The 22,613-nt window shown below is 39.6% G+C and overlaps 1 protein-coding gene across 11 annotated transcripts in view; it reads right to left on the bottom strand.

Moving 5' to 3' along the window:
- CNOT10 (CCR4-NOT transcription complex subunit 10) overlaps positions 1–22,613 on the bottom strand; it is an 81,895-nt gene that overhangs the window by 3,396 nt on the left and 55,886 nt on the right. For 3 of the 11 annotated variants that reach the window (XM_059162176.1, XM_059162177.1, XM_059162187.1), the window contains 4 exons: positions 6,470–6,604; positions 3,267–3,397; positions 2,167–2,223; positions 1,838–1,965 (listed from right to left, as the gene is read on the bottom strand). In XM_059162176.1, the coding sequence (XP_059018159.1) occupies positions 1,838–1,965; positions 2,167–2,223; positions 3,267–3,397; positions 6,470–6,604 (451 nt within the window). The remainder of the gene's footprint in view (positions 1–1,837; positions 1,966–2,166; positions 2,224–3,266; positions 3,398–6,469; positions 6,605–22,613) is intronic. The other 8 variants (XM_059162180.1, XM_059162179.1, XM_059162182.1 and 5 more) reach the window with 5 other exon arrangements.

The raw sequence follows: 22,613 nt of genomic DNA, 5'->3' as shown, positions 1-22,613 counted from the left end.
CTTTGCGCTGACCACAGTCTGCAGCTTTCTCTTAAACACAAAAATTCACAACAGCAACTTTATGAGACTAGCTGTTCAGAATGGCTAGTGGCGGGCAGGCAACCTCAGAAATATCTCCATGGAGCCCTTTCCAACTCTTCACATCACTGTCTTGTCCTCCCAGGCAGGGTGGGCCTCCCAATTAACAAAGATCCAGCCACTGGATTAACCTAAAAACCAAGGGATCAAAACAAAACCCCCTGCAGACCCTGAGCCAGGCCTGAACCCATCTGTCTCTCCCAGAGTGGCAGCCTCCATGGCCACCTGCTGTACGAGAACCTGAGCTAGATCATGCTAACTGCAACATTAGATCGGAAGTCCTGCTGGCTGTAGTCAACTCCTTCCCAATCAAGTGTATGACTCAACTTGTGAGATAATAGCAAATATGTTTCCCCGGATAGTCGACCACTTACATTTCTGATTTTGGATCAGAAGTGCCAAACAGATGCCACTAAGTTAACTAAGTATCACCAGTGGTTATTTTCCATATGGTAAGATTTTTCACGGCTCTACATGACAAGATGGTCTTCAGAGGAATAACATTTCCAGAAGCCAACAAATCTCTTGAGAATAGCTTTAATTTCAATTTCCGCTACTCTGAAAAGCATCGGGATGTTGACTCTCTCCTGTGCTGCTGGTGATTATACAATTGAGCTGCTGGCGATTATACAATTTGGCACATATTACAACTTCCATATTAAAGTCTTAAAATTCTGCATAACCTCCGACCTTGCAATTCCCTTTATAGGCAGGTTTGCATCATGCCTACCTATTTTTACTGTCTCATTCCCATGGCTTACCAAGAAGTGCTCATATGCTTGCTGAATTAATATCTCTTTCCGAGTCTGTGATACAGCCTCTGAAATTGCTACTGATGAAACCTGGCCACCAGGTCCCCTACTGCAGGTAAGGGTCCATGTCCATGACTGGTCCAGGGATGGCCAAGAAACCTAAAGACGCTCAATCAGAATCTTCCCTGAGACCTACTGATGAAGTATCATTTCAGTGGTAGAATTCAGAGGCATATTTTAGTCATATTTAGCCAGTCAGTTCACTTAGTGTATGTGGAATTTCTTTGGCACCAGCTGTCTTCTTAGGTTTCCTGTTCTAGTGCTCCAGCAACACAGTACTTATCCTGCTACCCCATAACCAATATTGCTGGTTTCTCGTATGTCCTTCCAGAGCTCTCATATGCACATACACAATTATAAAGCAACTGTTTTAAATCTTGGTCTTTCACTTAGTAGGTCTTAGATATCATTTTAGTACACAGAGTTTATAGCTGCAGTGTGTTCAGCTGTATGGATGCACTATTATTTAAGTGATCCCTCATTTAGATATTTAGATAGTTTCCAATCTGCTTTTTTTTTTTTTTTTAAAGATTGTATTTATTTATTTGACACAGAGAGAGAGATCACAAGTAGGCAAAGAGGCAGGAAGAGAGAGGGGGAAGCAGGCTTCCTGTTGAGCAGAGAGCCCAACGTAGGGCTCAATTCCAGGATCCTGAGACCATGACCTGAGCCGAAGGCAGAGACTTAACCCACTGAGCCACCCAGACACCCCTCCAATCTTCTGAAATTTTATTTATTAAAACCATTGGGAAAAACCCTCCATTAAGTGCCTAGGTTCACTTGTAATAGCTGATCAGTTGTTTACCTTATAAGAATATTTTTAAGCTTGGGAAAGTAATACTCCGATTTTTAACAAATTGACCAGAGCCCCAAACAAAATAACAAAACCCAGAAACTCCAAAGCCTTGCTTTACAAGAGGGCGTGGCCCCACCACCTCCAGCCTCACCTGGTGGAGACACTTCCGGGCTTTGTCGTATTCGCTCCTCAAGCAGTAGGCGCTGCCAAGATTAAACAGCATCACCGTCCTGGCAGAGGTGACCGAACTGGGGTAGCACTGAGGGGCTCGCTTCCCAGCTGGGGAAAAAGAGTGTGGACCCTGGTGAAGAGGCTGGGTCAAGAGCAAGGGGGCAACCCAAACTACCACCCCAGCAACTGCTCAGACTAAAGCACAGCGCTGCTTCTTAGGCTGACAAATGAAGGGCACAGAAGGCTTGAGTCTACATCTTTGGGATGCAAGCCAGGCTACTTTAAGTATTTACAGAACTTCTTACTCACTGGATTCCATTGCTTCATTTTCACCTTTGTCTGATCCTACAAAACATGAAAATAAACCTGAGGGGGAAGGACAACAGAGTATATTTTCTAGAAACCTAATTTTGTTTATGAAATGAAAAATCTGGTATCAAAGCAATCTGTCACATTATAGTGTTTACTTTTCATATTGTGGAGGTTATATTAGAAGATACCCACCACCACCCCATTCCTGCGTAATAATCTTGAATAAAGTAAATACCAGTCTCACTTTCTTAAAAACTTAGGCATGATTTACAACTGACTTTTGAATGCTTATTTCTACTTTCCCCTGGACTGCAGAATCCCTTTAAGGAGAAAAATACAGTATGAGAATCAAAACAAATTTTTCTACTACCAGCCTTTCAAAAGTGAGAATTTATTTATTTCTTTAAAATAGTCTTTCTTGGGGCAGCTGGGTGGCTCAGTCAGTTGGATGTCTGCCTTCAGCACAGGTCATGATCCCAGAGTCCTGGGATTGGGCCCCGCATCAGCCTCCCTGCTCAATGGTGAGGCTGCTTCTCCCTCTGCCCCTCAATCTGGCTTGTGCTCTCACTCTCTCTTGCTGTCTCTCTCTGAATAAATAAAAATCTTTAAAGGGGGGGGGGTGCCTGGGTGGCTCAGTGGGTTAAGCTTCTGCCTTTGGTTCAGGTCATGATCCCAGGGTCTTGGGATCGAGCCCCATGTTGGGCTCTGCTCAGCAGGGAGCCTGCTTCTTCCTCTCTCTCTGCCTGCCTCTCTGCCTACATGTACCTACTTGTGATTTCTTTGTCAAATAAATAAATAAAAATCTTAAAAAAAAGACTTTTTTTTTTTTTTTTGGTGGTAAGTAATCTCTAGACGCAACATGGTGTTTGAACTCATACCCTGAGATCAGAGTTGCCCTTCTGACTGAGCCAGCTAGGCGACCCTCTAATGTGAGCATTTAGACCATGTGATAATCAACTCTTATGTCTATTCAGCCAAAATATGTACAGCCAAATATGTAGAGAGCCAACCTAAAACTTCTTTCCCTTTAAATTTCCACATATCCGAGAAGGCAGTGGAAATGATGACCAGTTCTGATCAAGTGTGTCCTCACTAACCTTGGTCCTGCTCATTTGAAGAAATCCCTAAGGAAACATCAGTGACATTCTCTGGGTTCAAGTGAGTAATGGCATCAGATATTCTGTCCAGAGAGATGAGGGCTTCTGCAGCATATAAATGGCCCAAAAACCTAAGATGAAAAGAACAGATTCCAAACTGAGAAGTAGGTCATCATCACAAAACACCCAACGTGTAACACGATTTGGTATATACATGCTTCACATATTTCAAATTTTTGAATTGAAATAGAAGTTTACAAACGGATCAATTAAAGGCCACTTAAATCTTATCTCTTTATATAAAAGTATCTTAAAATAAATAATTTTTATATCAGCTAAGCTGGAACAAATGACACATTATCAATTAAGAAAAAAGTTCAGAACTGGCAAATTTACTATTCTATTTACCCAGAAAATAACATTAACATAAGAAGGGAATGATGTTCTAAAATAAGAGACAGGTCAAGGGATGAATCCTCCAGGCTCTGCTGCTGGAATAGTCAAAAGACATCAGAGTGCCAAATGAGACTGAGAGATTTGGGTTAGATCAACTTTACTTTCTATCCCAAAGTTTCCTGCTTTTCAAATCATCTAGGATACATACGTATCTTCCTGGCTTATAAGAGCCTGCTTCTTCCAGTCTTTTAAATACAGGTCGTTTTTCTCTATGATCACCTGATTGATTTTTCAAAACTAAAACTGGATTAGATATATTATACCCTTATGGAAAAACCTTAATGACTTTTTCCTACCTGCAAACAGAACTTTCTTCAACTTAGAGTTCTCCAAATTTGGTGCCATTTTTCTATGTCCAGTCAATATTCCCACCCCCTCAAAAATTGCTCTGCTCCTACCAGCCAGTATCCTGGACAGAGCACACCTGCCCCAGGGCCTGGCTTTCTTGGGCAAGCCTGGCCTCATCTCCACAAGTTAATGTCAACTCCTCCTTTAATTTTTAAGATTTCATTTTCAAGTAATCTCTACACCCAACATGTGGCTTGAAATCACAAAACTGATATCAACAATTGCATGCTTTACCAACTGAGCCAGTCAGCCACCTCTCTACTCCTCCTTTTAAATGGCCGGCTACATCTCACCTATTCTACCTAGTCTGCCCACAAATGAATCTGTCCCCATTATCTCGAGTCCTCAAATTTTAGGCATTTTTCAATATAACCTTTTTAGATATTTACACATATTAACTACTCAAGAGTTCTTTAACTCTTTATTAAGCAATTTCTTCTAATTGCCAGGGGCTGCAATGACCTTTCATTTTGCTTCTCTACCAAATACCCTAACAGAAATGACAACTTTTAAAGAAATCAGTAACTTCAATTTTATTTTGAAGTATAATTTAAAAATTTAAAGTAGTATCTATTAGTATCTAGTAGATACTATCTAGTAGTATCTAGATAGTAGTATCTATCACTACAAAACACAAACATATAAATTCAAAGAACTACTTCAAATCGTCTTCTGTGAATTCACTTAAAAAACATTTTCCTGGGGCGCCTGGGTGGCTCAGTGGGTTAAAGCCTCTGCCTTCGGCTCAGGCCATGATCCCAGGGTCCTGGGATCGAGCCCCGCATCGGGCTCTCTGCTCCGCAGAGAGCCTGCTTCCTCCCCTCTCTCTCTGCCTGCCTCTCTGCCTGCTTGTGATCTCTGTCTGTCAAATAAATAAATAAAATCTTTAAAAAAAAAAAAAAAAAAACATTTTCCTTTTTTAGCCAAATGAAATGCTTCATAACACCCAAAGACAAGAAATCTTTGACCAGGTGTACAGAAAGCAAAAAGCTGTGGGGTAAAGCTGCTGTGGTATGTGAGCTGCCAAATGCAAAATCACCTGCTTGTCTTTACTGGGAAGACAGTGGCCTTGTTATTAATTAAGAAGCCAATACTTGGGAAAGAAAAAGAACTCAAGAATTAAAAAAAGAAATCGCCAGACACAGCTTGGCCAATCCCTCAAAGGTTGATAAAGTTAAAACCTTCCACCAAATGCCAAGAATCTACTTGGGATTTGAGAACAATGACCACAATGTCCACCAAAGGATTTGAAAAAGCAGGGAAGATTTGTGTTTCATTTTTGTAAAAAAGAAAAGCAAACCGCCACTGCTCTCATAACGGCTGCACACGCACCACAGCCTGAGCGCCGAGTCTGGCGGTGGCAACAGCGAGGGCAGCGGCACCGGCTCTGGGCTGCTACTTCACCGAGTTGGGTGGTGGTGCCCTCAGAGGCAACACCATGGCCTTGAACTAGAACTCGGGATCCCTCCAGGCCTGAATGTTAGACAAGGCTTTCTCAAAAAAGGGCAGGGGCTTTCTTATAGTTGATTGTGGCAAAGTCTCTTAAGTTACTGGATATTCTCTTAATTATCCTTTTTTTTGGAGACACAACGTATGTTTGGGAAACACTGGCCTGAAACAACCTTAATCAGTGTTAATTTTAGATGCTTGTATAAAGTAGTAAGTCTTCTTAAAGACAAAAATAAACGTCAACAAAATTATTCCTCAGAGTATGATTTCCCAATTGCAAGCAGTGTACATTATAAACAAAGACCACAAAAAGGCAAAAGTAATTGTATTTTGGAGATTATAGGTATATACCCACAGGATGAATGAAAAAACAACTATCCTAACAATAAGCAGAGTATTTGTGGCTTTGAATAAAATTTTTAGCATGGCATCATACAAAGATTCAAAAAATGCTACATCTCACTCAATATCCATGGAAGGAAAGAGGCGCTATTTAGCTAATTTTAGAATGACAATGACACTAATACTAAAGAGGCATTTGAAGAGTTTGAATAAAACTCATGTAGTCAGAATTCTTATGTCTATTTAAATTGCATTCCTTGGAGATTTATGATGCTGACTAAGCTCCTTTTTTTTGTTGGTCTTCCTCCTGAGGACTCCTCTTATTTTGGGGACCCCTTTGTGAAAATATGCTCCAGTCAGGGCTTGTAGCTGCCACTAGACAGTGCAAAGTTCCTGCCTACTAATACTCAGTGCAGCAAATGCTACTTCCCTTAATCCTTGAGATACAGTTAAGGGAAAAGAACTACCAAATTAATGTTTCAGTCAGTTGGCTTTGTCTAGATAATATATCCTACTGGGGGAGTAAAGAGCCGCAATATGTACCACAAACTAACTGAAAACCTCCAAACAAAATGACCCTGGGACAGAGCAGGGGAAGTCACACTTACTTAAGTGATCCTGACAGCTTGGGCTGCTGAAGAAGTTTATCTGCGTGATTCAAAGCCATAAGGTTATCACCCAGAGCCAGAGCCACGTAAGCACTACAGGCAAGTATGGAGCATCTGAAACACAAAAGAGAAGGGCTGAAAACCTGAGTTACAAAATTGACAATGGCCGCGTTTGTTAATTAAATAGGGAAGAACGCCCTAATTATAGCTGTGACAATCTGGACACTAGGAAAGAAGAGAGGAAGCAAAAATAGTAATGGTAAGAATTAGGATGATGTATAAAACTACCATCTGAGGCAGAGTGTAGCTATCTACCCAAACCATCTTTAGCTTCCATCCAACTGACCCCCATCTTCAACAAAATAACCAAAAGGAGTTAAAATATTTAGCCTGTAAAAAAATAATGTAGTTAATGGCCTAGTGAGAATTTATTTCCCATAGAACATTTAATATACAGAAATAAAGCTCCAGAAGCAGATACTATTCTTTCAAACTCGTTTCACTAAGAAACACAATTAACACACTAAAAAATCCATTTAGCTTCCTGTAAAGTGTTATTCTCTGAATCTATTAAGAAGTTTATAGTTCTTGCTAAGCAACAGTATCAAGAGTAACTAAAATAATTTCATTCATACACGTACTATTACCCTAAATGAATATTCAAGAAAGAAATTAGGCTGAATAAATACACGTGAAGATAAGAACATTTAAGTTACATTGACTTTGCTAAGTTGGGTTGGGAAGCTAAATTTCTGTTTGGTTTTCTACTTAACAGGCAGCTCATTTAAAACAGGTCTAGCTAAAGACTTGACACTAATAGATCACTTGAATGCTAAACAACTGCTCCAAAAAGCAATCTTAAAATAAACCGCTGTCAAATAGAAATGAGGTCTGAACGGCCAACTGCAAATGACCCAACTTAGATATAGGGTTTTGAGTTATGTTTACAAATTACAGTACATATGTGTATCATTAAGTGCATTTGGGTTGTAATTTCAGTTTAAGGAAGAATGCAACCCCCACGGCCCTGCAGTTTTCTAAAAATCTGAAACCCCTGACTAGAAATGGCCTTTCTAAAAGTGCAGCTGGGCAAACCCAGAAATAGCCTGCTGTTTCCTCTTCACTGGAGGAGTCCTGGTTGTTGGAACCTTGGAAAATTACCCCACTAAAGGCAAAATAGTCCCTTTAGCTCCTCACAAAAGGAAAGAAAACAGAATGTAATTCAAAGTTAAAAAGAATTTTTTTTTTTAAGATTTTATTTATTTATTTATTTGACAGACAGAGATCACAAGTAGGCAGAGAGGCAGGCAGAGAGAGAGGAGGAGGCAGGCTCCCTGCTGAGCAGAGAGCCTGATGTGGGGATTGATCCCAGGACCCTGAGATCATGACCTGAACCGAAGGTAGAGGCTTAACCCACTGAGCCACCCAGGTGCACCTCAAAGTTTAAATTTTTTTAAAAATTTTATTTATTTATTTTTACAGAGAGAGATCACAAGTAGGCAGAGGCAGGCAGAGAGAGAGAGGGAAGCAGGCTCCCCACTGAGCAGAGGGCCCGATGCAGGACTCGATCCCAGGACCCTGAGATCATGACCTGAGCTGAAGGCAGCGGCTTAACCCACTGAGCCACCCAGGCACCCCAAAGTTTAAATTTTTAAAGAAGATTTTATTTGAGAGCTAAGCACAGCAAGCAAAAGAACACAAGCAGGGGGAGGGGCAGAGGGAGAGGGACAAGCAGACTCCCCACTGAGCAGGGAGCCTGATGTGGGGCTTGATCCTAGGACCCTGAGATCATGACTCAAGCCCAAGGCAATCGCCCAACCCACTGAGCCACCCAAGCATCCCTCCAAAGTTTAAATTTTCTTACTGATCACGTAATTTAAAATCTAAACCCTGTTCGCAGAACAGAGTAAGTACAAACAAGTAACGTCCTCCTTAAAGGGATTTTTTTTTTACAAGCTTATAGTCAATATCCCTGTATTTCCAATAGCCGTCTTTATGAGCCAGGCTGTCCTGTGGCCACAGCCCCTGGCGGGGCGGCGGGGGTTGGGGGGGCATCTTCTCTCTGATGGAAAAAGCAAGGACCCAAAGAAGGGAGGCACTGGCTAGTTACCTCCTCTGTGCAGAAGCTCCTCAGTGCTTAGCTCTGTGTTGAGAGATTAGGGTGACTTAATTACCTCTTTTGGCTTATTCGTACTACTTTAAAATGGCAATAAACACTCACTCATCAGCCAGACATAGTATTGCTTATGAAGAAAAGGACTTCTAAGGCCTAGGTCTCCAAAGGCCTAAGAAAACCATCAGCTCAGGATCTATATGAATGAAAATCATAAAGTATAATATCCATCTTCAAATGGGACATGGTCAAAGGCTAGGGCAAAACATAAGCACCTTAAAAGCAGAAGCCCACCATCTTTTGTTTCCTGCACTAAAACTAGAGCAATTCCTCATCATCTGCACAGTAGGTGTTTAATAGGTAATCACTGAAAACCACAGATTTCAACATTTTTTGACTTACTGCTCCAGGCATCCAGACCTCTACTTGTCTTGTTGGCTGGCTGCCTTGCTAACGAAGCCACCTCCTTCCCAGCTCCCATAGACACGAGAGTCATTCTGCATGCTCTAGGGCCTAGCATCTAGGATAGCCACACCTCAGGCAGGCTTGCTGGGAAAAGCCTGCCCTGGCCTCTCCCGACAGTAGGGGGCTATTACTGCTCCAGCCCACTGTCAAGCCCACTTTGGGTCTAGAAATCAGTCATGTAAGATGGCAGTTTCTGCTGCCCAGGAAGTCCAAACTGCAGTTATATACCAAGTAAAAATATGGTTTCCTCAACTTGTACCTCTTTCCCCAGAAGATATCCTATCAAATCACAACAGGGTAGAAGATTCTAATAATAATCTTTCTTTTCAAAAATACTTAAATATGTCAACGCAGAACTCTGTGGCTGGCATTTGGATTAAGAACTGTCAGGATTAAGCAAGTTTCATTGAACAAAACTAAAACTAACATTTATGGCCCCTCTTCCCTTAATGCCTCACAATCTACCCCAATGGCTCATCATCCCCACTCATCCTCCTTTTCCTCTAGGAAGCAACACTCCATTCTGCACAATTCCTACAGAGTGGTAACACTAGAAACACATACAGCTCTAATCTACTAAGCCCCTGGAGAAATCACTTTATTTTAGAGAGTTGTTACTTAAATACTGAACCCCCAACCCCCACCCCACTATTTCCTCGAGTCACTGTCCAATCTGCTTTACCAACCACACAGTGGATTTGACAGTTCATCAGACTGGAAGAACTATACCTCAAGGGAAGAGACACACTAGCTTCCCACCCCCCTACCCGCCCCACGCCATGGAGGATCTGACACAACCCCACACTCTCTTCTCTACATGTGGGAGGAGCTTCCTCTAGGTCCACAGAATGCAAACCCTCAGAAAGGAAAGAATAAAAAGAAGAAAGAAATGAGGGTAGGGACTTTCCTTAAAGCATCAAGTTACAGCAAGGCAAATAAGACTGGGCATTAATATCTGCCAAGCCACATATTCTGTGAGTTAAATGACTCTAAACCAAATGTCTGAAATAGTTTAACCCTTTTTAAAAGAGGCTAAAATGGGGGCAAATCTAGTCAGTCAAAATGTGTAAAAGGAAAATAAACTTATAAAGCAATCTTACAGCAAATATGTTTGAAAAACTGGCCCAAAAATTCCAATCAAGAATTTCTACCAGGGGAGGTGCTTGGGTGGCTCAGTTGGTTGGGCATCTGCCTTCAGTTCAGATCATCGTCCCAAGGTCTTGGGACTGAGCCCCACAATGGGAGGCTAGGCAGGGAGCCTGCTTTTTTTTCCCTCTCTCTCTCAAATGAATAAATAAAATCTTAAAAATAATAATTATTTCTTCCCAGCTGAATATGGTACTAGATTATACTATTAAAAAAAAAAAAAAGAAAAGAAAATTCAGGCACCTGGCTGGCTCAGTTGGTAGAGCTCTTGATTCTTGATCTCAGGGTTGTGAGTTTGAGCCCTATAGCGGGCATGGAGCCTACTTTAAAAAAAAGTCTTTCAAGCGATTTCCATTATCTACAGTAATTTCGAAGTGTTAAACTTATCAATTTTCAAATCTTTTTTTAAAGATTTTATTTATTTATTTGACAGAGACTCAGCGAGAAAAGGAATACATGCGGGGGAGAGGGAGAAGCAAACTCCCTTGCTGAGCAGGGAGCCTGATGCAGGGCTTGATCTCAGGACCCAGGGACCATGACTTGAATCCAAGGCAGAAGCCAAACAACTGAGCCACCCAGGAGCCCCTCATCATTCAAATCTTAAGAAAATTCAAACATTTTTTACTGTACATGTTTTGTAAACATTTTGCTTTTCTAGTGACAGTTCTGTACAAAAAGCAGCATACTCACAAACACACCCCAAATCCAAAACAAATAGAAGCCCAACAGAAAGAAGCTGAAAAAAGTTTTTTCAACCAAATCTAGCAACTCAATGTACCCAGTCCTAGCCTAGGCAGCAAATAAGATTCAGGAAGTCACAGACACAGCATTTTATATACAGAAGGGACCTAAATATCATCCGACCCAATTCAATTATTTGACAGAAAATTAAGACCTATAGGGGTTAAAGGATTTGTCCAATGTCAGCAGTGGCCACATGGGCTTCCACAGCAATGGTATACCATGGAAGAATTACTTGAACCCTGCGAATATGAACACTACTGACGAGTGAAGGAAATGTCACATGTGCAGGTTCCTTCTTTGGTAGAATTGATTATAGGTGGATACATTTTTGCAGGACCACACACTCTCTGTAAGAGCAACAGGAGATTCAAAAGATTGTTAGCCATAATTCTGTTTTAGGTATGTCTTACGAGCTATAATATAACCACTAAGCTAAAACCAAAAGAAACTGGATTCCTTAGGTACACCAGAACTGACTATAATACTTAAGTCATCAACAATTTGTTTGATTTATCTTCTCACAAAAACACTGGGTCATGGGAGGTCCCCTTTAACTGAATGGGAAATCATTCACTAAGTGTTATATCAAATTCTAAATGAATTAATTAAAAGTTTTATAATTTATACTTATAATAAATGGGTTTAATTAAATTTGATCCAAACACTTCCTTTTATCCATTTTTGAGCCTCTTATTAAAAAAAAAAAAAGACAAACTGAAATTTAATTTTTATTCTATATGCTGTGATTTTAATTTCCCATGCAGACATTTGCTATGTGGGCCCCCAAATTATTTCCTACCCTTTTCCAATTCTGTTACACTTTTTTGCAAGTTCTAGAGCAGCTCCATTTTAATTTCACAAATTAAAAGTTCAGCTAACACCACAATCTTAGAATGAATAACGAAGACGTCCTACAATATGCAACATGTAAAAATCAGTACATACCTAAGCCAGTTATTAAACCACTGTGCAACAACAAAATGTTACTATATGACTAAGCCTATGAACTTACTTCTTTCCTGTTAATAAGGTACCAGCATGTGAAAGAATTAGGTTGACCTCTTACTTTATATCGTATATAAAAATTAACTGAAAAAGAGATGAAAGTCCTACATCTAACAGGTAAAACTATAAAACTCTTAGAAGAAAACACAGGGGTTAAACCCTTATGACCTTAAATTTGGTGAAGGACTCTTAGATGGGACACAAAAAGCATGGTCAATAAAAGAAAAAAATAAGGGGTGCCTAGGTGGCTGAGTTATTTGGCTCTTGATTTCAGCTCCGGTCATGATCTCACAGGGTGCTGGGATTGGACCCATGTTGGGCTGCATGCTCACTGAGGAGTCTACTTGAGGATTTCTCTCCCTCTGTCCCCCCATTCACATTCTCTAAAATAAATAAATCTTAAAAACAAAAAGGAAAAGAAATAGGGAAGTTGAACATCAAAATGAAAAATTTTCCTTCAATTTTGTTTTTTAAACCTCAATTAAAATGAAAAACTTGGGGTGCCTGGGTGGCTCAGTGGGTTAAAGCCTCTGCCTTCGGCTCAGGTCATGATCTCAGGGTCCTGGGAACGAGCCACGCATCGGACTCTCTGCTCGGCGGGGAGCCTGCTTCCTCCACTCTCTCTCTCTGCCTGCCTCTCTGCCTACTTGTGATCTCTGTCTAATAAATAAATAAAATCTTAAAAAAAAAACCCTCAATAGTAAAAGGGTAATATAACCCAATTAAAAAACAGGCAGAGGATCTGAATAAACATTTCTCCAAAGAAGATATACAAATGCCCAATAAGCAGAAAAGAAGCCCAACATCATTAATTTTCAGGGAAATGTAAATCAAAGCAAATGAGATACCACTTCACACCTTCCACAATGTATAATCAAAAAGATGGGCAATAACAAATATTAGTGAGAATGTGAACTGAAATACTCATACACTGCTGGTGGGATTATAAAATTGTACAGCCATTTAGAAAACAGTCTGGCAATTCCTCAAGTGATTGAACAGAATTATTTTACAATCCAGCAATTCTACTTCTAGGTATATACCCGAGAAACAGAAAAACATATGCCTGCACAAACATTTGTACACAAATGTATACAGCAGCAATATTCATAATAGCGTAAAGACAAGGGGTGTCTGACTGGCTTAGTCAGTAGAACAAGTGACTTTTGATATCAGGATTTTAAGTTCAAGCCCCATATTGGGTATAGATATTACTTAAAAAAAATTTTTTTTTTTAAGATTTTATTTATTTGACAGAGAGAGATCACAAGTAGACAGAGAGGCAGGCAGAGAAGAGAGGGAAGCAGGCTCCCTGCTGAGCAGAGAGCCCGATGCGGGACTCGATCCCAAGACCCCGATATCATGACCTGAGCCGAAGGCAGTGGCTTAACCCACTGAGCCACCCAGGTGCCCCTACTTTAAAAAATTCTTAAAAATATATATTTTTAGGGGCGCCTGGGTGGCTCAGTGGGTTAAAGCCTCTGCCTTCAGCACAGGTCGTGATCCCCGGGGTCCTGGGATCGAGCCCTGCATCGGGCTCTCTGCTCAGCAGGGAGCCTACTTCCCTTCCTCTTCTTCTGCCTGCCTCTCTGCCTACTTGTGATCTGTCAAATAAATAATAAATCTTTAAAAAATATATATTTTTAAAAAGATTTTATTTATTTGATAGAGGGAAAGAGAGGACAAGCAGGCAGAGTGGATCCCTACTGAGCAAGGAGCTGGATACGGGACTTGATCCCAGGTCTCTGGAATAAAGGCCTGAGCCCAAGGCAGATGATTAACTGACTGAGCCATCCAGAAGTCCTGAAAATTTTTTTAACAAAGGACAAACAATCCAAATGTCTTTCAGGGAATGAAAGGATAAACAAAATGTGGTATACTTATACAATGAAATACTATTCAGCTATAAAAACGAATATGATATATGCTACAACTTGGGTAAACCTTGAAAATATCCTAAGTGAAAGAGAAGCCAGACATTAAAGCCCACAACACTGATTCCATTCATATGAAAGTCCAGAATAGAAAAATCTATAGAGCTAGAAAATAAATTATTTTTATTTTTTTTTAAAAGATTTTATTTATTTCTTTGAAAGAGAGAGAGAGAGAACATGAGAGGGGAGAAGGTCAGAGGGAGAAGCAGACTCACCACAGAGCTGGGAGCCCAATGCCGGACTCGATCCTGGGACTCCGGGATCATGACCTGAGCCAAAGGCAGTGGCTTAACCAACTGTGCCACCCAGGTGCCTCTAGAAAATAACTTAAATAGAGCTGGGAGTAGACTGGTACAAAGGGATGACACATAGAGGGTGCACAGTTTCTTTTGAGGTGATGAAAATGTTCTAAAATTGACTGTGGTAATGGCTGCACAATTCGGTGACTATACTTAAAAAGCAGTGGATGGAGTGCCTAGTGGCTCAGTGGTTTGGGCCTCTGCCTTTGGCTCAGGTCATGATCTCAGGATTCTGGGATCAGGGTGCATCGGGCTCTCTGCTCAGCAGGGAGCCTGCCTCCCCCACTCTCTCTGCCTGCCTCTGCCTCCTTGTGATCTCTCTCTGTCAAATAAATAAATAAAATCTTTTAAAAAAACCAGTGGGTTGTAAATTTTAAATGGGGATATTGCATGGTCTGTGAATTGTATCTCAATAAGTGTTTTAAAAATTTAAGGTATCAGTAGAAGTCAATAAATGTTTGTTAAATAAGATCTTAAAAGTATACCCTTTTAATATAGTCATTGTACAAGAAAATCATGATCTCTCAAATGCATGTGGCAACATTAATACTTAAAGCAGATGGTCAAAATATCAATCCTGCACAAGTGTCTACATTCTTTTTTAAAAAAGATTTTACTTATTTGAGAGAGTGAGTGAATGATAGAAGGAGTGTAGGCACGTGAGCAAGGGGAGGGGCACAGGGTGAAGAAGCAGAATCCCCCACGGAGCGGAAAGCCTGACACAGGGTTCACTCCCAGCACCCTGGGATCATGACCTGAGCTGAAGGCAAGCGCTTAACCGTGCTCCTACTGTCTACATTTTTTTTCCCCAAAGATTTTATTTCTTTGACAGAGAGAGAAACAGTGAGAGAGGGAATAGAAGCAGAGAGAGTGGGAGAGGGAGAAGCAGGCTTCCTCTGAGTGGGGAGCCTGATGTGGGGCTCAAACCCAGGACCCTGGGATCATGACCTGAGCGGACGTGAGACGTTTAATGTATTTAAAATAATTTTAATGTACTTAAAATAACCCACTATGTCTATCATTTCAACATATCATCAATATAAAAATCACTGATACATTTCACATTGTTTTTGGTAGTAAGTTTTGAAATCCCTTGTTGTACCATACACTTAAATAGTGCGCCTTTGTGCTTAGTAGTGACCTGGTTAGTAGCTCTGGTAGAGGATTCTGTAAACTTAGGGTCTGCAGAATACATGCTAAATACAAAATGGTTTTGTGTTAAGAAAATAAAATTTTCCACGTCCTCCTACTTCATAAGTGATATGTAAAGGAAACTGGCCATGTATTAATCATTAGTGGTTAAATTTTATTTCCCAAAAGAATATATTTTTATTTTTTTATTTGAGATGGAGGGAGAAAGAGGGAGAGGGAGTGAAAGAGCACAGAGGGAGAAGTGAAATCCTGCTGAGCAGAGAGAACCTGATATAGGGCTCAATCCCAGAACCCTGAGATATGACCTAAGCCAAAGGCAGATGCTTAACTGATTGAGTGATCCAGGCACCCCTCAAAAGAATATACTTAGAATTATATTAATTTTTGTAAGATTTCAAAATACCTTAACATTTTATCTTTGTTTGTTTGTTTTTTCCAAAATTTTTTTAGTGATCTCTACACCCAACATGGGGCTCAAACTCACAACCCTGAGATCAAAACTCACATGCTCTACTGACTGAGCCACCCAGATCCCCCAATACATTGTAATTTTAATGATATAATTTATATATACTAAAATGCATCACTTTAAGTGTACAGTTTGATGAATTCGAATATATACATGTAACCACCAGCCCAATTAAGATACAGAACATTTCTATCACTGCAGAAAAATTCTTCAAGTTAATTCCTCCCAACCACTGCTCTGATTTCAATCAAGATAAATCAGTTTAGTATAGCTTTGCCTGCCATAAAATGGCATAAAAGGAATCATACAGTAGTTTTGAGATTCATTCATATTGATGTTGTGTATCAATAATTTGTTGCTTTTTATAGCTGAATAGTATTCCAGTGTATACAGTGGTTATAATTTAGTTATCTGTTCTCTTCCTAATGGTTACGTGGACTATTTCTAGTTTTTATCTATAAAGCTGCTATGTTTTATTATATGCACAAGTTTTCATTTATTTTGGGTAAATACCTAAAAATAGAATCACCTTTAATTTTGAAAATTTAAAGTCACAGCATTTACTTAACTTAAGGCTGTAGAATGTGTGCACACATGTGTGTGTGCATGTGCTTTCCTAACTGAATGAAACTGATGCTTTTGCAGAGCTCTGAATGATTCAGGAACTGAACAATACTCTAACAGTGTTCATCTGTTCATCTGAGCCTCACAATTAAAATGCTTAGTTGATTTCTGAGACACTTCCTAATGTGGAGCAAATTTCTGTTTTAAGTGAGAATATTATTCTGAAAACTATCTTAATTCTAATATAGAATCTCACAATTGCTTCAGGTGTCATCTGTCTTCAAAAACATACTTGAAACTTGGTTAGAAATATTTTTTGGAAGCCATATTCATTTATATACAAATGAAAAAAAAATTAAAGTACTCAAGAGGCTGTGAACCCATACCATAAGAAGTGGCCAATAGAACACTCACGATAATTTACTGCATATTAGTTATGCTGGAAATAGGAAATGAGGTTTTACATTGCTGTCTTGGGTATCATAGGGCACAAGGGGTCAAATATAATAGTCCATAAAAACTAAACTATACACCAGTCACACACATTTCCAATCACATAAAGAATTCAGGTCAGAAATAGATGAAATCTCTACGAATTTCATGATCTTAACAGAAAACCAATGTACTCAGTCTCCTTCCTTCTAAAGAAGACAGCTGGCTCTTGCCACAGAACTGCCCTTTAACATGCCCAACTGTATTATGAGCTTTTACAGCTCTGAAAATTACGACACAAATCTTTTAGAACTCCCTCCCTGCACCATTTGTCTCCACATTACCATTACTACTGTCTTGCATAGCAGCTCTTTTTATAAATCTACCCTGAGGCTCCTTCCATCTTGTTCCATTTCCTTTCTCCCATCTGCTCCATAAGAAGAAAGGTTAATATATACCAGCAAACCCATCCTTACCTCACTTTATGATGATGGAATTCCCTATGGAGACCCTTTGCCCCTTTCCAGGAAAATGAAGAAGTAATTTTATTTTCTCTAAAAATCATCATTCCTCCTACTAGGGCACATGGAAAGCAAAGAGTTATGCCATGAAGGGAACAAAATTCAGAGAGGGGGTATGCCACTCTGCGCATACTCTTCTCTTTAATGCCACTTTCAAAAGGTAAAATTAATTTACACAACTCTGCAGCTGTTCAGCCATTAGAGAATAATATACTTGTTAAATGGCATAAAGCCATCCTAAGATTAGTACTCAAAAAAAAAAATTGTAAAACTTAAATCAAATTTAAAAATTGTTTAAAATACCTTATTCATTAAGGATTCTCCTTAAAAACTGTGTATAATGATATTCACTGCAGTATTTGTAACATCAAAGACTGAAACATTAAAACAGCAAAATAGGGGTACCTGGGTGGCTCAGTGGGTTAATCTTCTGTCTTTGGCTCAGGACTTGATCTCAGGGTCCTGGGATCAGGCCCCGGTTGAGGCTCTCTGCTCAGCAGGGAGTCTGCTTCCCCCTGCCTCTCTGCCTACTTGTGATCCCCCCCCCCAAGTCAAATAAATAAGATCTTAAAAACAAAACAAAACAAAACAAAACAAAAACACAGCTAAATATAAAGGAATGATAAAGTATGTCATATCCATATAATGCAATTCTATTGGTTGGCCCTTAGGGAAGATCTTGGAAACAGAGGACTGGGATGGGTCAAATTTTACTTACACCATAAAATATTTTTTCATTTTAAGATTTTTTTTTTTAAATTTTTTAAAAGATTTTATTTATTTATTTGACAGAGAGAAATCACAAGTAGACGGAGAGGCAGGCAGAGAGAGAGAGAGAGAGAGGGAAGCAGGGCTCCCTGCCGAGCAGAGAGCCCGATGCGGGACTCGATCCCAGGACCCTGAGATCATGACCTGAGCCGAAGGCAGCGGCTTAACCACTGAGCCACCCAGGCGCCCCTTAAGATTTTATTTTATTTTATTTTTTTTTTTTTAAGATTTTTATTTATTTATTTGACAGAGAGAGATCACAAGTAGGCAGAGAGGCAGAGAGAGAGAGGAGGAAGCAGGCTCCCTGCTGAGCAGAGAGCCCGATGTGGGACTCGATCCTGGGACCCCGAGATCATGACCTGAGCTGAAGGCAGCGGCTTAACCCACTGAGCCACCCAGGCGCCCAAGATTTTATTTTTAAGTAATCTATATACCTTAACACAGAATTCAAACTTCATGACCCTGAGATCAAGAGTCACACATTCTTCTGACTGAACCAGCCAGGCACCTCATATTATATAACTTTTTGTACTGAGATTTTTATCACATATAATAACCTATTAAAAATAGATGAAACCCTTAGATAAATATAAAATGTAGGTGGCTTCATAAAGAGAGATATCTCTAGAAAACATTAGGAATACTGGAGGAAAAACAGTACATTTTTTTGGGCAAATTAAAGCATTTTCCCTAATACCGTACTGGCTGATCACTATAATCCACTTCATACTCACGAGCTCACTTTATACCAAGTACAATCTAGCTTTACTTAATTTGCTTTTTTTTTTTTTTTTAAAAGATTTTATTTATTTAATTGACAGAGAGATAGAGAGCACAAGTAAGCAGAGTGGCAGGCAGAGGGAGAGAGAGAAGCAGGCTCTCTGCAGCAGGGAGCCTGATGTGGGGCTCGATCCCAAGACCCTGAGATCATGACCTGAGTCGAAGGCAGAGGCTTTAACCCACTGAGCCACCCAGGCGCCCCAATTTGCTTTGCTTTTACAAATTTTCACTTAGGACAAAAATCTAGCATGGTGAGTTTTAGTAGTATGTTGGAATTTCACTGCTTTTTAAAAATTCAATTTTATTTCACTCAGTGGCAACATTCTTCTGTATATTTTGTTACTGCTGTTGTTTCACTGCTAATTTTTTTTTTTAAGATTTATTTATTTGAGAGAGAGAGAAAAAGAGCATGTGCATGAGGGAAGCAAACGCCATGCTGAGCGCAGAGCTCAACATGGGGCTCGATCCCACGACCCTAAGATCATTACCTGAGCTGAAATCAAGAGTCAGACACTTAACCGACTGAGCCACAGAAGTGTCCCTTTACTGGTAATTTGTTACAGTACTTTTATCTCCTTGCTATCTTATGGGTCATCTGAGAATTCAAGAAATTTTAGTATAACTAAAGATTACTGAGGAAACATTTTTTTTTAATTTTTATTTTTATTTATTTATTTTTTTTAAAGATTTTTATTTATTTGACAGAGAGAGATTACAAGTAGGCAGAGAGGCAGGCAGAGAGGCAGGCAGAGGAGAGAGGAGGAAGCAGGCTCCCCGCTGAGCAGAGAGCCCGATGCGGGACTCGATCCCAGGACCCTGAGATTATGACCTGAGCTGAAGGCAGCGGCTTAACCCACTGAGCCACCCAGGCGCCCCGAAACATTTTTTTTTTTTAAAGATTTCATTTTTTTTTTGAGAGAGAGAGACAGCAAGACAGAGCACAAGCAGTGAGAAGTGGGAGAGGCAGGTTCCCCACAGAGCAGAAAGCCTGGTGCAGTGCTGGATCCCAGGACCCTGGGATCTTGGCCTGAGCCGAAGGCAGATGCTCACAGACTAAGCCACCAAGGCGCCCCAAGGAAACATTTAATTAACTTTGTCAAGTTTCAAAAAACCAAAACTTTACTTTCAAAATCTTATATGGCCAATTCATTTCTAACTGAACTAAAGATTTAATCCTCCATATAATCAGAGGATTAATTCCTTCCTCCTGATAATAAAACCCAGGACAGAGAGGGGTATTAATGCAAAGAGGGAATTTCTGGTATACCTCAATAGAATAGAATAAAATAAAGAAATAAAAAGTTGTCGTCTAGGTGAGAATGGTGCATAGAGCCCTGGGCTCATGGACAGCAATGCCCTATCATAAACACACTGATCTGACAGGATATGATCAGGAAAAGGGCACATCTTGGGGGCATCTAGGTGGCTCAGTCAGTTAAGCGCCTAACTCGAATTCAGCTCAGGTCATGATCTTGGGGTTGTGGGACTGGGCACTGTGTCAAGACTCTGCACTCAGTGTGGAGTCTGTTTGAGACTCTCTCTCACTCTGCCCCTCCTCCGGTCCACACAAGCACCCTCTCTCCTTTTCTCTCTCTCACATACAAAACAAACAAATAAATAACTTATTAATTAATGAATGATTATAATTATTATAATTAATTAATCCCCTCTCTCTCAAAATAAATGAATAAAAATCTTAAAAAATAAAAGAAAAAGAAAAATGAAAAGGGCACATCTTTATTTAAATAGGGGAAAAAAAGAGAGAGAGAGAGAAAAGAATACATCCACTGGCCAATCTTCCTCCAAAAATACTAGATATGCAAGGAGGGGCATCGCTAACATTAATGAAATATCTTCCTTTTTAACGAATTAGAAAAAACAGATACCCCGTAAGAAAATAAAAATCATCAGTTATTCCACCATTCCCGGATAACCACCATGAAGGTTTTGACATAGATCCCTCTAATTATTTTATGCAAATAAATATATATGTTGTTTTATAAAAATATAATTTTAAACTGTTTAGACCTAGAATCTTAACATTTTATAGTTGTTTCATGTTTGATTTGAAAGTTAAGTGAACTTAATCAAATGGATTATACTAGGAAAAATTACACACAGTAAAGATAGATCCCTGCTTTATTCATTGCTATAAAATACATTCTAGATGAAACAGAAATTTAGATTGGTGATTGTGACAAATGCTAGAAGACACGGGTGAATTATTTTCTCATCCTTGGAGGCAAGAAGGCCTTTCTACACATTACATGAATACTTATGAAATTCTGTTTTACAACTAATATCACAAACAAAGGCCAATTTCTATAATATATAAGAACTCTTGTAAAAAAAAAAAAGGGATGAAAATCCCAATATGAATATGGTAAATTCTACAAATAGGTGGTTCACAGAAAAAGAAATGCAGGCCATCAGTAAACCTTGGCATCGGACTGAGCACCTTGAGCAGACTGAAAGAAATGCAAAATTATAAAGTGATGCAATTTTTCACTTCTTAGGGTACAATCACAAGGAAAAAAGGGACACCCCAAATCTCACCACCTAATAACTAAGCTACTAATATCTTTTTCTCCTAAGTGTTGGACATCTGCTTAAAAAAAAAAAAAAAAGATTTATTTATTTGAGAGAGACAGAGAGCATGCCAGTTGGGGGAGGGGGAGAGGGAGAGAAGAACAGAAGTAGACTCCCCACTGGGTGCGGAGCCCCATGTGGGCTTTGATTGCACAATCGAAGATCAGACCTGAGCTGAAATCAAGAGTTGGACACTCAACTGACTGAGCCACTGAGGTGCTCCTCACCATCTGCTTTTGTTTTCTTTGTTTAATTTTATTTATTTGTTAGAGAGAGAGAGAGCATGTACAATCAGGTCGAGTAGAAGGTAGAGGGAGAGGGAGATTCAGGCTCCCCAATGAGCAAGGAGATGGGACACTGGGCTCGATCTCAGGACTCTGAGACTGCAACCCGAGCTGAAGGCAGTTGCTTAACCCACTGAGCCACTGAGGCACCCCTTCTTTTTGAAGGCAGTGTTTTTTCCCTCTATCTCTAATTTCTCTGTACCTTTTACAAGGCTAGCACTGTTAAGAAAAAAGTGGGAATAAATGAAATGTTTCCAAAAGTAATCCATCAATTTACAATGCTACCATCAACATATATACGTTTAAATATATTTTTGTCAATCTTGTGCAGTAGGCAAAAACATAAGAAATCACGGCTCTTGAAAAATAGTAATAATTCTAGTAAAAAAAATAATGGCTCTTTCTTTTCATTTTAATTTGCAATTCCATTACTGAAATCATTTTTTAAAAAAGATTTTCTTTATTTGACAGAGAGAGAGATCCAAAGTAGGCAGAGAAGAGGGGGAAGCAGGCTCCCTGCCGAGCAAAGAGCCAGATGCAGAGCTTGATCCTAGGACCCTGAGATCATGACCTGAGCAGAAGGCAGAGGCTTAACCCACTGAGCCACCCAGGTGCCCCCTACTGAAATCATTTTTAAAAGTAATGCTGTATCGTTCAGCCTAGCTCCAGAAATAATATGAGGAAATTATGGTCAAAATATATCAAATTAGTTTTAAGATAAATTTATAGACTTAAAGTCAGCTAACTCTAAGAGTAAAAATGAAGAAAAAATCACACTCAGACTCATCAGTCTAATTGCTGAAAAACAATAGATAGAAAAATGGCACCTCTGTAGAATGACTATAAACTTCTAATCACAAATAACAGAGGTTGAAGATA

This window comes from Mustela lutreola, chromosome 2 (assembly GCF_030435805.1).
Source record: "Mustela lutreola isolate mMusLut2 chromosome 2, mMusLut2.pri, whole genome shotgun sequence".
NCBI lineage: Eukaryota > Metazoa > Chordata > Mammalia > Carnivora > Mustelidae > Mustela > Mustela lutreola.
This window is presented reverse-complemented; position numbering and strand designations above follow the sequence as displayed.